Genomic DNA, 18,426 nt, shown 5'->3' on the forward strand with positions numbered 1-18,426 from the left:
TTGTTAGGTTAAAACTGATAATAAATAACAATAAAGGTGCTATTACATTACAATACTGTATTGCAACATAGGTCATTTTGACCTTGCTATGGCATTTTCTTGGCTGCCTCTTCAACAGCTCCTGGAGTCTAAGCACATGACAACTTCACTTGCAGCAGCAAATCCAGATATAACATGATGCAGAACAAATGTTTCCGTTCCTCAGTTTACTTCTCTCTGAAGCGGGCATATGAAAGTCCTTTCACCAGGAATCCATTCTGATGACAGATGACCGACCAGTTTTTGGTACCCTATTCGAAGGACGTTAGTTCTCCACAAAGGGAGAGACCCTATGCTTGTACCAGCCTCCTGAAGAGCAGTCATGTTTTTAGGGCTACTTCCTTGGTTCAGCTAGCCACAAAGGCAGATGGTTCCTTGTTTCCGCCTCTGACTTCTGCCTGTGAACCACTCCTCATCACTCACACGAACACATACAATTGTAAAGCGGTATTTTACCCTGTAACACACTAAGGTGTTAAAAGACTTGAACTATGTCTATAACAATCGAGTTCCACATGTGGATGGAAAGCAACACCAACCTGAAATATCAGCAGTAAAGTATTATATCATCTTGCCTGTGGTGTTATTTCTATTGTTATTGTATGTTAAAAAAATAAATAAAGAAAAAAAGATACACTGGAAGCAGCTGTTTTTAAGTAACAGCCACTAAGACGAGCAGAGAGCGCCAGTGCTCCTGGTACAGAATGATGGCCAGGTTCTCCACCAGAAATAGCTTCATTTCAAGACTACTGAAATTATTCTTAAGAGTGTTTCATCCAGGGCTTGGGGCCAGCTAGCAGGGTGGTAGGTTAAAACCAGGGTGTTTGCTAGATGGCTTTACACCAAAGCATGCTCAGATTCTGTGTAGTATGTTTACTTTCTGTTGTAATGGAAGCCTTGCCCCTCGTGACCACACAACTGCTTTTATGCAGCCCCCTCTCACCCCCATGCCCGCACTTACATGAGTCGAGCAGCAGTTTGTCTGAAACTGCAGCCGGCGGGCTGATGCTCATCTCTGTAGCCTGGCCACCCTAGTATAGCCCAGGACACTTCACAGGGCAGCACGAGCTCTTTCACTGGGGATTACTCAGGAGGTAAAATGTTCTATGGGAGAGGAACAGCAACAAAATATTCCACCTTCATATGGGAAATATTAGAGGAAATGCGAGAAGGAAAGGAGTGTAAGAGGTCATACAGGAAAGAGGATGATGACAGCAGACTATGACAGTTGCCATGCAGAGGTTATATTCTACTCTTGTGGCTTACCAGAGAGTGGCATATGGGGAGTCCTCCTTCATACCCAGGGGAAGGTAGAAACCCAAATGCCCACAGGCTAAAATTAATAGTAGAAATCCTCAATACGATCATCTCAGTATTTCCATTCTACTGTTGCAAACTCATTTGTAAACTCAAATAGCAGTAGCACTGTAGCCATTCTCTGTTTCTGTTTTCAAAGCCTTCTTTGCACGTATGAGTGTGAATAACAATTTTGAAATAAAAGCTGAAGTTTTAACATAGCCATGAAATAGTAGAGCCGTGAGGCTATAAAACATAGGCTTTATGTATTGTCTCTTAGGATGTAACTACACAAAATAATACAAAGTAGAGACTCCTGACCCAGCCTGCATACCTGGAACAATTCAGCTTTTACCTGCTTCTCAGCCCATTCCAAATGAGATTTGTTATTTTTCCATGGCAAATTCCATGTCTCTTCACGTGTCTTAACAGAGAGGATATTTAAACACTGCAATAATTTACCTAGGAATACAGCCATTTCTCCATCACTTGCAGTCTTTAAATCAAATTTGCTTGCCTTTCTGAAGATTTGCTGCATCTCCAGTAAGAGAAAAAAAAAAAAAGAAAAAAAAAAAGAGCTTCCAAATGGAATTTCTGGAGAGGAGTTGGTATTTTGTATGAGGCCATGTTAGACGATAATAACGATCTTTTCTAATCGTGAACTCTATTACTCTTCCTCAATGGAATTATTCTGGATTGACAACTTTACAGTTAAAGCAGAATTTAATTTTGATTTTGCAACTGAAATATCATATTACCAATTACACAAAAGGAAGGAGCATTGAATTTTTAAGTTCACCCTAGCCATCACTTTTTTGAGTGCCTTATACCACAACATTAACAGACTAAGCACTAATGGCATTAGCAAAACTATCAGGCAAATATGGAATTTTTATTAATATATATTAAATAGATTTTTCATTAAAACAGTTTTTCGGATTCACTTTCTAATGCCTGCAGTCTCTAGGTAATCAGGCTGGAAGCACCTATCTGAGAGATGAGGTAACTGTTTTTGTATTCTTCAGCAGCTGAAATGAATAATACCTTAATCCCTTGGCCGCTTCATTTGTAACTGCTTGGTAATTGTGAAATGGCACATAACTGCTCAAGGATTAATCTAGTTCTTGCATGAGAATTCTCTGCACATACCACATCTGCAGCGGCCCTTCTCCTCAAAAGAAGGTGACTCAGTTTCATCTAAGGCATTAGGAGTCTGCACCTTCTCTGCTTCTGATTCATTTCTGGGAACTTAAAGTACAAACAAATGGCATTTCCACAGCCCTTGCTGATTCAAATAATATCTCTCCTGAAACTGCAGGTGAAGGAATGTTAATTTTCAGACCACTGAATACAATACTGGAGATGAATAAAATTATAGGTTTGCAAGAAATGCTTTAGATAAATAAAAGTACAGGTTTGCATAAAAAGAGGCCAACATTGCAAGTTTCCTGCCAAATCTCTCTGTGGTAAAAAAAATAGCTGCTTCCCCTATCGTGAGCATGAAGACATGTTTTCATTGTTATTCTTTTTTTCTGACCACTCAAAATCCCTAAAAATAAATATGGAAGAATATAAGACCACACAACCTGCTGACCCTTTTTATATTAGTCTGAAGGTAAAGAGATACAGATAAACATCAGAAGAGGATGTAAGAAGCTACCGTTTCTTAAGGTGCCTAGGGTAACAGTACCAAATTCTGCAAAGGCTCAAGGTTGTGTCAACAGAGTAGTGAATCAACTAGAATATGGCTAGTGCACCAAAATGTTACAGAAGAATCATCCAAATCTGCACAAAAATTGAAATGTATGGTGGAAAAAAAGCATGTACTGCCTTTTGTTGTATAACGTTGCATGTTTACAGAATGCTCCAGGACTGGCATATTCGAGCCATAAGTAATACCCTACTCCAGCTCTGGACTGCACGACATAAGGAACCAAATATATAAACAAATCTAGCAGAGATTTCTGATGAAAGATAAATTACAGCACAATAATATTTTTTGCATCTCTGTTCATATTTTACATTCAAGGCATTATAGGAATTAAATCCTGTAACGCTCCTCGCTACAAAGGCAAAACAAGGAATCTATTTGAGAGTCAGCAGAACCTTTATACTTGTAGTCACCTACACTGGGGGTTAGAGCAGGATGGGAAAATATCCTCTGCCATTCCTCTCAACAAGGAAGACTTGCCATTTCAGAGGCTGAAGGCCAGCAGCATTCACGTCCTTTTTGCTCCCTCCTCCCCACAGGGATGTAACAGTCAGGTAGAAAGCAAAGCAGCTAAGAGATTTACAATAATAAAACACACTGCAAAATATTTTGGACTTTTGGGAAGTGGGAAAGAAATAATCAGCAAAGAAATGAACAGAGAGCAGGTAAAGGAGGAAGAATTTAAAACAGGCAGCTATATTAAGTTGGGTTCTTCAAAATCCAGGGTGGTCACTTTGGGGCCCTTCCCTGGACCTTCTTCGGCCCTGTCGTGGTGGCACTGTAGAGGCTTGCCTGTGGAAGTTACCAGTGCACAGGAAGAGGGCTTAATGCAACAGGGCTTGATGTAACAGTTTCAACAGCCATCCTTTGGCAACCGCTAGGCTGCAGCTAAAAGACAGCAAGTTAGATGAAATCATTCTGTAAACTAGCTTCTGATCCAGTCTTAGGTTGCAACACTCTAGTTTCTGTTTGTGCACCTACCACTGCTCAACTGGCTCCTTGGATATTTGAGGCAGTATATAGATTTATGAATGATAATATTTTGATGCATATTTCACTCAGCACCTCTATCATGTAGCAGTCAGTTAAAAATGATAGCATAATAATTGAAGCTTTTACGATGTTAAGTAGCACTGCAACCTGCAGAAATACTTGCTTTCCAATACCAAGCTAATATACTTGTGCAATGCCTAAAATAAATTTGCTCATCTTAAAACTTCAATGGTTAGATACTTGAATTTGCTGTTGAAACATCTTATTTTATTTGCATGTGTCACACCAAAGGTTAATAATATTTTTTCATTTGAGTAGAGGTATTGGAGATGGGCAAAGCCTGCCAATAATTCAGACATAATTAATGTGTCTACTTGCAAATTCACAGATTTCATATACATCTTGTCTGTTATAATGTGACTCATTCTTCTGCATACGGTCATTTGTATGGGGTGACATTTGTGATTTAAGTTTATAAATTAAAGCAGCCATGTAGCTTAGTTTCTTTGGCACAATAATTGGATAGTATATTATAGAACATTAAGGTATGTGCCCATTCTCTTTCAGCCCCGTTCTCAGCAATGCAATCTATATTTATATGATGCTAAAAAATTATTGATATCAACTGCCTCCATCTGTTGTACAATGAGATACTAAAGAGACAAACAGGCTCATGGGCAATGCAGGGAGGGATCGGAGCCCGGGAGATACAGATGTAGATCTCAGCTCTCTCCTATGCTAAGTGACTTAAACCCTTTGTGTTTCAGACCGCTGCCTGTACAACATTATTAACTCTGTTTCTCTTATGCATAAAGGTACAGATAGAGACTATTTATCCTACTGGATATACACACTGTTTAATGTAGCAGGTCTCAATCTTGTTTGGAGCCTCTAGGCATGACTGTAATGCCAATATAGCAAAAGGCAATAGCAAATTCTCTATTAATACCATCATTTAAACCTTTCAAATAATTGTAACAAGATGCCTGCTAACAGGGACTGGAAGCATTATCCCAGACTCTGAAGTTCTCCTATATATTATTTTTGCTATGGTATTTGCATCCTGCTTCCTGTGTGATGACAGTGGTGTCTCAGGAATTTCCTTCCCACAGCCCTATTAGGGTTCTTTTCAAAGCAGAAGACTCCCCCAAATGTTTTCTGTTCATTATGTGACGTGACGCTGAAGTCTGAGATCAGGTCAGGGAGAGGAGAATTAAAGAAATTTCTCCTCGAGCAGATTTTATTTTAACCTGAGCTTTTTTTTTTTCTCTTTTTCTTTGTTTTTTTGTTTGTTTGTTTGTTTGCTTAGGGTCGGATTCAGTTCCTTTGAAATTCACAGGAGATTTGCCACTGAATTGTGAGAGAGAAAACTCATAAATGTATGTTGTGGGCTGAACTTACAGGTGAAGTGCATAAAACTCTCACCAAGAAGGCAAATTTCATGCGAGGCCACAGAGGAATATTTGAGCATGCTAATACACCTCCGATGATGTGCACAAACTTTACACCTTTCTAGACATTTCCTCACCTCTGAATTTTGAACAGCATGTTTTGCTAGGGGCAGCTACAGTTCCTGTGAGGAATATGGTTTCTTTTGATTTCTCTCAGTCTGCATTCCATATGGCTAGACTGAATGCTGCATCCCGTCCTCAGCAGCTGCAAAGCTAACGGGTGTTGAAGGGACTTGCCACCTTCAGCCATTGCTCCTCACAGTGCCAGTTTTCCAGACAGCAAAGGTGGCATGAGCTGGACTATCCGATAACAGGTATGGTCAGAGCCATTCTGGGTGTTAAGACTTGTGGTAAGAAGATGCTAAATAATATCTCCAGGGAAAAATGAAAAAAAAGAAAAAAAAAAAAAGTATGTTTCCAGTAACTCCAAAGAAATGCTGGCACTCTGAAAGTGTCAGAGTTTTGTTAAAGATCTAGCTCAAACGTAGGGTCAAAAGTTTCATTTCCTTACTGCAAGATTTAGGATTCTATGTCTCTGGTATATATATCTTGAAGTACTAAAATCCTTCACCCTGTAATTAATTAGCTCTAGTAGCTTTGATGGTGTTTATAGAAAGAAGCAGTGGAGATTGCCTGCAAGGCTCAACACTCTTAGTAGAGCAGGCCGTTTCTGGTAGGCAGGGATTTTAATAGTACCACTCATTGCAAAACAACTCCATTGGGGTTGTATTTTGATTATTGTAAGTCTGCTGTGGAGGGCGGAATTTCTCCGAACGTGAGTGAACATCTGATTAACTGTCGTAAATGTGGGGATAAACCAGGGGGAGTTTTGACAAGGGGAACTTGTGTCTTGCCACACAGGGCTTGAGATATCACTCTGGAAGCTCAGGACTGCTTCCAGTTTAGCATAGATATGCTTCAGGTATTGGAGATTACAAACAGTAGCTGCAGCGATGTAGAATAAAACCTATCAATGGAAGGGAGACTGAGAGCAGATGGAGGGCTTGTTTTTTCAAATAGAAAGAATGAAGAGAGAAAAACAGGAAGTGGGGACAGAGAAAAAAAAAAGAAAGAAAAGAAATAAAACAGGTAGAGCAGTATATAGAAAATGTACATAAAAGAAACATTCTGTATTTCCCAAGTTAACAATGTCTGACTCTGCTTTTCAGACCAGTTAAACCATGTACACTTTTTGGTTTGTGCTTTACAAGCATTCAATTACAGGAGTTATCTGTTTTCCATAGGGGTTATCCAATTCTTTGGGTTAATTCTTCACTTAGTCATCTACTGATACAGCACAAATGCCAAGTACTTCAAAGGAAATAGCAGTAGTAAGGATCAGGTTGTATCTTTTGTATTGTGCACTATGATTTTATTTATTTTTTATACAGTTGCTCTTGCAGATATGTCTTCAAATTGGCATGTAGCCCAGAGGAAAAAGAAATATATATATATATATATAATATATATATAATTTATCCAATATCCTTATCAGGATTTTTTTTCCCCTGACTTACTTGAATGAGGATGTTCTTTTTTGCCCTAAGGTTACATTGTGGCACATACTTTTCAAGCTCTCCAAGATTATGAAATAAACCCATATATTTTTTATGGGAAATGATTATAAAAGCAAAACATTTCTAGGGTTTATATACGAAATTATAGTCTAACTCAGATAACGTGCATATAATCACAACCGAGAGCTTAGAAAGGAAAACCTTAAAAATATGTGGCAATGTGATTATTAAGTAAATTTGAGAAAACCAAGATGTTTCTTGGTGTTATACAAAAAGAAGGAAATGTTAAATTAATTCATCTAGTAAATAACTTAGTGAAAATTATTCTTTTATCTCTTGCTATTGTACCCAATTTAAATTCCAGTCAACCCCTAGTCCTAGATGTGTTTATCTTAATTACTATGTTTTGCTACAACTCTAGATGCTCAATGACTGGATGCTTTTCCCAGTGGCTACAACTACATCAGATGCCAACAACCAGAATATTTTCTCTACAGTGCTTGTTGCCCTGAGGTTTGATCCTCTATCATCGAAATTGGTGAGAATTTTGCCATTGATTCCAAGTAGTGCAGAAGGACATCCACTGTGAAAAGCTTCAGAAATATTCCACCCCTAATCCCAATATTCAATAACTTCACAGAGCTTCCGTGCAGAGCTTTCTGTAAACAGTACTCTAAACTACAGCTTCCAGAGTTTTGTTGAACCAAACTGAAAGCAAACACAATCGGCACAGAGTCAGGACAGGTAGAAGAATGCACAAACTATAGCAATGTTTTTACCTGTGTTACATTATGTACATAAATTTACAGACATACATACACCAGTTAATCAATCAACTCCAGTCAGAAATGTCGGGATATCTTAAATGATATTGTAGCATGGGGCTATGTTCAGGCAATTCCTTTTCACTCTATTACAACTTTTCATCTCCAGCCAATATTAAATTCCATTTATCACAATAGGTGTCAGTAGCTATGTCATTTTCAGTAGCATCTTCCAGATAAAAACACCCCAATGTCTCTCTGCAGCACCATTAGCAATATTGACTGCTCTATTTTCTCTCAATAGAAAGCCCCTCACATATACCTTATTGTGGAAAAGGCATCCTCAGCAGCATTAAATGTCTTTTGAGCAACATTTGAAGGAGATGAGATTAAATACTCAGCAAGAGTTATGGACAAGGCTCTATGCCATTTTCATTTAGGGACTTTGATCATTAAGGGGATGTGCTTTTCCTTGTCGGTGATGTTTTATTGTCATTTAAGTTGGCTCCTGCCACACAAAGGAATGGAAAGTTATTAATACTTTGGCTAAAAATTTCTCCAACCATTCTTCATTCATCTCTCAGCAACAGAGCAACTGTCAGAAGCAGCAAGTTGATCTGAAGACGTATAGAGAGGACAGCTGATTTTTCATCAGTCATTTATCTTGTCCCCTTTTGAGACTGTATGCTGGGACATAGGGTGTTCAATTGGTGCCCAAGGGATTATCTCAGATCATCACTTTGAAGTAATGATAGTTTGCTATTATTCTTCTATTGCAACTGTATGAAATTTTGGCAAGTACCGAGGAGTATAATCTAGCTGCTACAGCAAAGGACAAGGGGCAGCTGTTCTTTTATAGCTGCTTGGATAATTATCTGAGCTAAGTCATCTTAAAGGAGGTAGGAGTGGAATGGTGGGCAGAGGTGGAAATCAGAACATCTACTTGTTCTTCATTAAGTGATCTCATATTCTTCCTACCCACCTGCCAGTAATGTTAAAGGAAGATATTGGCATTTGATAGAGAAGTTATCTGAAGATTTTTTTTGCTCTTGGAACTCGCTGCATACTGCTATTAGTGTGTCTTGGGTAAATTGCTCAACTCCTGTATAGAGTATGTGATGGAATATGCCTTTCTAGTCCTTTCCACTGCACTCATTTTAGTCATGAAAAGGTTCTGTGACACTGAAATGACATCTGTATTGCTGCAGTCAGAGAGAGAAAATGTATATGATATACCCTGACTTCAATGCCCAGGCAGTCAACGAGAAGAACTTTCTTTCTGGCCTCTGGGAACATACCTCCATTAACAGAAAGAAAACAAAACCAGCCTGAAAACAGGCAGGGACAGAGACTCAGGGGGCAGTAGGAAGCTGAAGAAGAACAGTTTTTAGCTATTATGGAGTCCTTACTCCTGTCTTGAACTGCCCGAACTGCAGTTTTGGGACCCAGACTTCTGCCAGCTTCTGATGGATTTGTGGCCAAATAGATCACTCATGATATTATGGCATTTTTTACAACCAGGCAAGAACAAGAAGCACAGACAAATATAACCTTCAATTTAACTGTCACAAATGTTTTGTTTACTTTCAAAACTATGTAGGACCACTTCTTTGTAAAAACAGATTTATCCTTCTGTACATAAGTGATTAAGCTATTATCCAGTCTGGTATAGTTATTCTCCAAGTCAAAGGAACGCTTTATCCATCTCAACCGGGTATATCATTAAAGAAAGTAGGAAGTAACAGGAAAGTAACAAGGACCAGTCCCATCCATATTCATGTATATGGGGAGTCCTGAAAAGATGCATATTGGAAGAAGAATCTTTTTTGTTTGTTTGTTTGTTAATGATCCCAAGCACTAAGTTGCTTTGTTCAGCAAATGGTTACATTCTGCAAGCAGGTACAGTGCAACAAGCATTTGACTCTTAGCAAATGTTATGTTTATGTTCATTTACCAGAGATAATGAAGTATGTAAATTTAGATATGAGCATTAGATGAGTCCCATTGGCTCCTGGCAGATGAAAAGCAGAGTGCTGCCAGAATTATGACACCCTTCCCTGCCACTTTCTCCAATTTTCAGGTTATATCTCTCCCAATTTCATCAAAAATTGACTCTGTGGGGGTACAGAGAAAATTGTGAAAGAATGCTCTAAAATATACACAGTGCATTTTTACCTTATCCAAATACCCATATACTTTTTGAAGCTTGGAGTTTCATAACCATTGCACGGTTCCAACAGTTATTGCCAACAGCCAGAGATGACATTTTTTGAGTGATGTGCATGTTTGACAGTTACTTTATGGACACATTTGCTCTTTGCGAGACAAATTTTCAGATTACATACAATTGCATCAACTCACAGACTGCAGCAGAGGACAAATCTACCTCACTGTGCTTCCCAGCCTCCTGTTAAACTGCAGCACTGTGCAGTTAGTGATACACAATCCAGATGCTTGGGAAACTTAGGCTATACTTAGCTTTGAGTACCACGCTCTAAGCGCTTGCCTACCCATTCCTGCCAATGTGAGTTTGCATGCAAAATGACCTTAGAGGCATCTGAAAAGCTTGTTGTCTCAGCAGCTAGTTTGTGAGCCTTAGCTGAGCCTGAAAATTCCTCCTTAGTCCCAGCTTCACCTTATTCCTCTCAAAAATAAATAGTAAGTAGTGAAGGGAAAGAGAGACACATACGGTACGTGTTTCTTCTGTGTTTGTTCTGGGTTTTCCTCCAGGTCCTCTCCTTCCTGTCCTCTCTTGTCCTCTGCTCATGCTCTCTGAAAGTACATAAGTGGAAAGGTCAAATGTTAGCTGCTTATCCACTTTGCTGGAAGCTCTTTAAAAAAGTTTCCTCACAGAGCTTTGTAAAAATCCAGCATCTTTTATAATTTTTTTTGTTTGTTTCTTTTGAAACCTAGATAACACTCAGGAAAGGAAGAAAATATACCAACTGAATCTAAAACCATTGACTGAATTTAAAACCACATTGCAAGTATATCTTGCTCCAAGGAAAGACAGTCTCTTTTGATGCACTGGAAAACTTCCAGACTAATAACTGTAATTAATAGCTGAAGTAATCACATCCCGTGCAACTGCAGCATATGACCCCTTGTGAGCATGAATATATTTTCCCTCTGGCACCCACTGAGAGAGAGAAATATCACCTCGGCATCCAGAAAGCTCACAGTCTGTGACTCTTGACCGAGGACGGTCATGGCAGCGCTGTGGATCCGCCGGGGGGCCAGCCTCACTATGGCGCCTCATGGTGGCCTCGCAGGCCGCGGGCCCAGGCCTCCCTTTTGTGGGGGGTGGCAGGCCCTCGGTGAACCCGGCCATGGCGGGTTACACCATCTGTGGCAGGGGACTGTCTGTGGTGGTTTCAGGCTGTGAGGAGGGCAGGGCTCTGGCCCAGCTCCCCTCAGGGATTCCCCCCCCATCCTCAGGAGGTGACCCCTGCTTGCAGGGCAGGCCTTTTAAAATAAAGCTCCAGCCAGTTAACACCTAGACGACATCTTCAACAGTGAAACGCTTCCACTTCCCAGGAAGCTGAAATGCAAAACAAATTCTTTGTGGCAGCACTACTTTGGTCAGACAAAAAAAATAAACCTTGAGACCACAGCCAAAAGGGATTGCTTTGCCTCTTGCTCACTCAGAGAGCCAGAGCCCAGTTTCCAAGGGCCACTAGGTCGGACGGCGGGGGGGGGGGGGGGGGCCCACCACAGTGTGGGATCCAGCCCCTCCGCCATCGAGTGTGACAGGAAGATTTTATTTCCCTCATAATAGCAGGCATACCTGTTTTTTATTCTGACCAAATAGCAGAAATGGGCCAGATAGTGCATTTTACACACCTGTGTCACAAGGAGAGGGCAGCTGTGGAAATTAGTCCTGGATATGGCACTTGAAGGACAGGTGAAAGTCAGCAATAAAGCAAACTACTCGTTTGAAACAGTTGCAAAGTCTGTGAATTTATGCTTTATCCTTCCTACACATTTCATTTAACTGAAAAACAGCAGCTTGCCTGGAGAAAGTTCAGCTGGATAAACAAGCATGCACAGGGTTCAGTTGTGTAAGTATAAGCAAACTAGGCTTGATATTGCTCCCAATTAAGCCACTGCAAGTGACTTGAGCAGTGACAAGTCAAAAGCGTGCAGAGGAACCCGCTGAACAAATCAGGCAATAGCTGATGCTCTGAGTTCTCACTGTGCAAAAACAAAATGCAGTTGTGTGGGATGTAATAAGATGCCGCTTTGACCTGCTTTTGGTGATCTTGAACGCATCAGCTTTATACTTCAGAGAAAAAAAAAAAGTGGGGTCATTTAGCTTGCTGACATTTATATACGATCTTTGTACAACACGTCTGTACTTTCTTATCCTGCCTTGACTTTCCTCCCACTATCAGGATGAAATGGTTTTGTTCATATATTTGTTTACTTTTAACTACTTTTTTTTTTTTTTCCCAGAAATAAGTACACTGAACAAAATGTCAATAAAAAGCATAGCTGCAAACCTCTATTGTAGACGGTAGACACCTGTAAGCCTTAGCCTCCATGCAGGTTTATAATTTTGTCTGGAGGTCACTTTTGCACATATCCATACCAATAAATTACATGGCCTGATATCTGTTAGAAAAATAAAATAAAAATGTTCCAATATCCTGGACTAACTCTAATGATTAAATGGAGTGGGGACAGATTTGCATTGTTGATGTAATCTGTAGATCTGCATCTGCATCATGATAAATCAGCTTGTATATGTTGATCTGTATGCTGATACACATTACCTGGACTGTGGCAAGAGTCTGCGAGTCTGCACTCTTGTAGTGAAGTTCATGTTGGATTTGCTGACAGCTTTGCATCTTTCATTTCACAGGGAAAAGAAAAAAAGAAAAAAAAAAGGTGCTTCTGATGTCTTATGTGAACAATCTCCTATTTCTGAACGTGGTATGAAGGTGATTGAAAATCCACAGCAGTAGCAATAGAGTAAAGAGCAAACACAAAGCCCTTTGGCACTCTTAAACCCAGTAGGTTTACCTCTTCCTAGGTAGAGGAAACATGAGATTAACTAATTTTGTGAAGACAAATTATCTCTGTGCTACTTCAGACAATATATTGTGGAAAGATACTGCAGTACCACTGGGAAGCTGCAAATTCACCTTTGCAGTATCCGGATAATAACGTGCATAGAGGTATCAGAGACCTGGAGTGGCTTGCCCATTTCCTGGTGTGGAATTGATTCTGGTCTAGAGTAAATTTTCCCAGCTCTTCCGCACTGTATCCACACAAAAATAAACAGCTGAGGCATTCCTGAGGTATGATGGTATCCTCCAAGAAAAATACTAGTTCAATCTATGGTACATTCAAATCTGTAGTCTGTATACCCCTTTTAGGTTAATGGAGTTACAGTTGTGGAACCTGCTTCTCTTGGTTTGGTTCATATCCCTTCTCTTGTATTGAAGAAAAAGGGTTTGCTTGCAACTTGGTATAGACTCAGTTGAGAGCAACCTCTGACCAGAAACTCTTCTTGCAGTCTGTGTCCTGACTGGGAAACTTCAAATAAAATAAAATAAAACAACAACAACAACAAACACATACAAAATGAGAGGTTTTGAGAAAATCTATAACCATGGGGACATTTCTAATAACCTATTTTGGCTCCTAAGGTGCCTCTTGATAATTAGTTTAGACCGATACCTTCAGAAATATGAGACAATTTCCCCCAGGACAAATTGCTGTAGAGAAACACAGTTGCTAGTTCATTTGTTAGCTTTCAGAAATAAAAATTTCAAATAAATAGACTTTTTTGTAACCCTAAAGACATAAGAAGTCAAAGAGGCAAGCATGATTAGGTTTGTGCTTTATTTGTAAAATTTCATCATGGTAGCCTTCTGAGCAACAGGCTTATGCAGTCGTATGCTGTAGCATATTAACAAGCAGAATGTATTATAGGGAATATAAGCCTGTTTCTTCTATTGACATATATGCAAGTGTAAAAGACTACCATGCACAGTCTTCATAAGATACATGCCCTGATTTCTCAGAGCTTAACCAAGAACACAAATCAAGCCTAGCCTCAGAATGACAAATGGTGGCAAAAGGTGAATATAATTTTACTCCTAACAAATGAAACCCAGTGATTTACAGTGTTATGCTTTGGATGTAGAGCTAAGACATCTCCCATCAATCATCCAGAATAAACCCATTATTTTAGAACACATGAAGACAGACAGACACACTAGAAACTTCAGCAAAACTTATGAAGAACACAAGTGCAGGAGTTTAGGCACCTAACAACAGACCTAGGCCTACCTTAGAAGCTATAATTTCATGAATGCTGTAGACCCATGCCCCTACAACAAAATAACTGCAAATAATGAAATTACCAGACAAATATTTGGCAACCAGAGGTCAATGTTCCTGCCCTTAAGGAAGGTCAGGCCCTACACTGATCAGGTCCTCCATTATTTATAGAAGTCCGTTATATGTGTGAATATATATATATACGTGCATACAAAAACACTGCTTCTTGTCTCTCTCTGTTTTAGCCATTTACTCTTCAATACAATGGTACACAATCATAAACAGTTTAGGAAGAATACATGGAGAGAGGACTTAATAGACTATCTCCAAATTTACAAGCTCATAAATATGTTCCAAAAATGAGACTAAGTGAACCCAAATCACAACATTTAAAACCTTGAATTTTAATACAATTTGAAAAATTTGCTGACTTCTTCACTTCCTACTTTCACTCCTTTAATTGGATTCTGTTTATTAGCAGTACATGATGCAAATGGAGGAATAGGGCTGTAAAACGCTGAGCTTTTCTAACCAACCGAGAAAACAGTATTATACATCAGAGTATATAAGAAAGTTGCAGCAGGATAAGCTAATCTGATAAGATGAGATGAGCTAGGGAAGCAGGTTACATTGAGGTAATGCTCCTTCTTAAAGACAAATGCAAGGTAATTCAAGGCAGCTCACCCTGCACCAAAAGGTTAAGCAATAACTTTCTTGACAACATTCCTATAAGCTCAGATTCTTTTAAAGCTGTTCCACTTCCAGACAGCCTTCATGAGAGGAAAAAACAGGGCTTAGCAGGCATTTGAGTCATTGGCCTGCCAGGTACTCACAGCTCCATCAACTTCTGTGCTAGCCTAGGACAAAGTTTGAATTTGCAGGGAGTGCACAGTAAGATGCATTAACCACCCTTTCCCTTCTGCCTCATAAAATGCAATAGCACAGCCATAAATAGATACCCTTTATCTAAATGTGTTGTACAGCTCTGAAGTGTATAACTGAATCTCATTTTGGAGGTGGGGGTAAGAGGAGCATCAAATATGCTAGCTCAATAACTGTAAGTTAAAACAAATGGGGAAAAAAAAAAGCAATTATTCCCCACTCCCCTCCCTCCTCACGCACCTTTCCCAGAACTGTGAAATCTAGTATACCAAGAAATAACATCCGAGTTAGAAACAGGAGCTCAGAAAGATATGGCAGAACATATGGCACGAAGAAGGTGCTAAACGGCAGAATTTAAAAATTATGTGCAAGATGCTCCATAAATAATCCAACCCAAAACACAAGCTGTTTTTTAGCAGGCTTCATGGAAGTATATGCACACACTAAAAAGATACATTTCTTCCCTCACAAATATCCTGTTCTAGTGTCACCCTGAATGGCGTGACATGGAATTAACCTGCGTGTAGGAGGAGCTCAAAATCAAGCTGATGCTAGCTTGGCCAGACAATGCCACTGTTTCCATTTTAATCCACAATAGTGGGCAATATTCAGTGAGGAGAACAGCTCTCAGAGTGTATTGCATCTACCAGCCCAAATGATGAGCTTTGACGAAGAGCAAAGTCACTGCCTTTCACTACGTTGCTCCTGCGTACAGACCTTCTGGACACACTTCAGATGAAGCCTGGTTGCACACTTCCAAATGAAGTAAACAGTCGACACTGATGAAAATCATGCTGTTAGACTTTCACTTAAGGTAGCAAATTACTCGTGCATAACTGCCTTTTAGTTGACATCAGTTGACTGGAATCTCTTTCTAGGCATTTTAATAATATAATCACAGGCACTTAACAACAACAAAAAGACAGGAATCCATTTAAAATCTAAAACTCCCCAAGCTCTTACATGCTGCAGAACGCCACTGAGGAAATCAGTTGACATATGAAGCATTGCAGAATGCTAACAAGAAAGAAAAAGTCCTTTGGAGCACGCTATTAATTCTCATGTGAGGTGCCACAAATTTATCTACTGTCCACACAAATGAGGCAGAATCTTAAATTTCCATCTATCAATCAAAAATCAATTTCCTTTCTCTGAGTGGAGTGAAAACAGAAGGATGTGGCTGAAAGCTTCACACACCGAAATCTTATCACAAAAGCAGTTACTTAAGTTAGGTTAGCCAGGTTTGTGATTCAAGAGAACATTTCCCCGAAGAGTTCCCTTATTTGGGTCTGCTTTTGGGTGGTACTCAACGCACAGCTCATAAAATTCAGCACAGTATGTAACATACCATTTTATTGTGAACATTTAATTTCACCTTGAAGGCATCCCTTAAATGCTAGTGTTTGGGGGACTTATTTGCTTTCATCTGCACCAGCCTCCAGCTGATAGCCCTGCAGTAAAGCCACAACCTTCCTGTTTCATGACTCTTACTTCAAATCCTTTTGTGCAGTGGAGAGATGCTGACAGAACAAAGAAAAAATGAAAAGAAAAAAAAAGAAGTTGCACAAAAGTGTCTTGACAAAGACTCAGACAGCCAAGGCCACGATTTGTCTCTGAACTCTCTCTTCTCAATGTCTCATTGAGCATGGATGTTTTTCCTTTGGCAAAAATAATACAATACACTGGCATAATCTTTATAAACTGCTGGTATAACCTAGGTCTAGAATACAAGACATAGACCCTTACTTGTTTTAGAAAAAAAATGCCTCGGGAGACTGGATGTCTTTACATAAGATACTCTGTTTAGAAGCAAAAGGTCGCATTTAGCATTACTCGTGTACAACATTGCAAATATTGTTGGAAGCTCTAGAGAAAAGAGACAATGTTTGGGGATTAGGAGTAAACCAAATTAATGTAAGGTGGCAAAAGAAGCAAAGCAAAGGAGGAGGGACAGCAGATAGCAAAAGTAGGCAAAGATGCAGTCAAAATATGACCTTCAAGAAAGCACGTGCTGGTGCATAAATACTCATTCTGCAGAGTGCTCGCTCTGCCAGCAAAGGTGACTCCTCACAGGAACTGCAGGTGCTGCAGGACAAACCAGAGCCCTCCAGGCTCTCTCTCCACAGTGAAAATTATCCACAACGGTACAGAGGGCTCAGCTGGTAGGTTGTGTCAGTGCCATGGACTGAACTGGAGGCACTTGGTCCTGGGTCATTAAACCTAGTCCCTCTCTGTACAAGCATCACAACATAAAATTCTTCTGCAAGACACCTAAGACCTGTCTTCAGACCAGGTGGGTAGTTTATGTGTGCCACTCCTATTGAAAGGCTGCTTACAGACTCACTTCTGTAATGGTTACACAACTGTCCTTCACTTCTAACGTTAATGTAATCACACATGATTTATACATGCTTCTTCCCCTCTCTTATGTAGCCCTGTATTCACTGACGGTGATCAATCTCCTCTCATCCCTCATTAGATTAGCCAGGTCAGTAATCATAGATTTCCATTCCCTGTATTATTCAAGTAGCTCTCACTTGATCCAGGTTTATTTAATCTTACCCAGCTACTGCAGAGCACAGCTCTCTACACAGTAGCCTGAATAAGGCTTCAGCTGAGTCTCTCAATAACTGTTTCTATTAACAGTATCTCACCCGAAACTGCCTGGTTTTGCCCTTTCTCCAGCTCCTTCAAAGTTGTGCTACATCATCATCCTTGGGCTGTGTCATCACAGCAGTGTATTTGCTCCTTCCTTATTTTGTGCCAAGTTTACTTATGAAAATACTAAACAAGATTGGTTCGGAAACCCATCCTTAAAGAACACTGGTAATAATATCATTCCATCTTAAATACTTCCTTCAACACCCTTTGTCATCTCCCTACTAAACCAGATATTTTCTCATTATACAATTCTTATACAAGTCCATATCTTCCTCAGCTGAATCCTTAATTTCATATTCTGTACCCTGTCAAATGCTGTTCTGTGTGTTATATTTCCTTTGCCTAAAAAGCAGGTATCTTATAAAAGAAAAAAGAACAAAAGCATATATGTTATCATGTTATGATCTTCCATTGATGAATATATGTTGCATTTGATCCTATTTTCATTTGTTTCTATATATTCTATTATTCTTCCCTTCAAAATGTGTACAAAGCCATACACACAAATACACTTAGAGAGGCCTGCAGCTTTTTGGACTGCCTTCCCCTTGCCACTCAGTTCCTAAATATATGCAATACATTTTTTGTTCTCTATACATAAAAGCTCACTATGACTTGGCTTGATTGTACTAGTAGAAAATCTTTCTGCTGGACAGCCATTTTCATATGCCACTTCCTTCAGTATCTAAAATGAAGAGTCTTTATGAGCTGAAGCAAATTGAGATACAAAGTTTATTCTCCATATCCTAGCTGTGGAAATTTCCATTCCCTTCTTCCCATTGGCCACCTCCTCTATCCTTTTCTTCCTTCTTCCCTCACCC

At 39.6% G+C, this 18,426-nt stretch overlaps 1 protein-coding gene across 4 annotated transcripts in view; it reads right to left on the reverse strand.

The window, feature by feature from the left end:
* The window catches only part of LOC308188006 (uncharacterized protein), a 327,367-nt gene that overhangs the window by 187,354 nt on the left and 121,587 nt on the right, over positions 1–18,426 (reverse strand). For 3 of the 4 annotated variants that reach the window (XM_080576526.1, XM_080576527.1, XM_080576528.1), the window contains one exon: positions 10,461–10,543. Coding sequence is in view for 3 of the 4 variants with exons in the window: in XM_080576527.1 (XP_080432653.1) it covers positions 10,461–10,543 (83 nt within the window). In the remaining variant the exon portion in view is untranslated. Of the gene's footprint in view, positions 1–10,460; positions 10,544–10,930; positions 11,837–18,426 lie in introns of those variants that run through there. The other variant, XM_080576529.1, reaches the window with a different exon arrangement.

Source organism: Anser brachyrhynchus (genome assembly GCF_964034855.1).
Source record: "Anser brachyrhynchus genome assembly, chromosome: 1".
Classification (NCBI taxonomy): Eukaryota; Metazoa; Chordata; class Aves; order Anseriformes; family Anatidae; genus Anser; species Anser brachyrhynchus.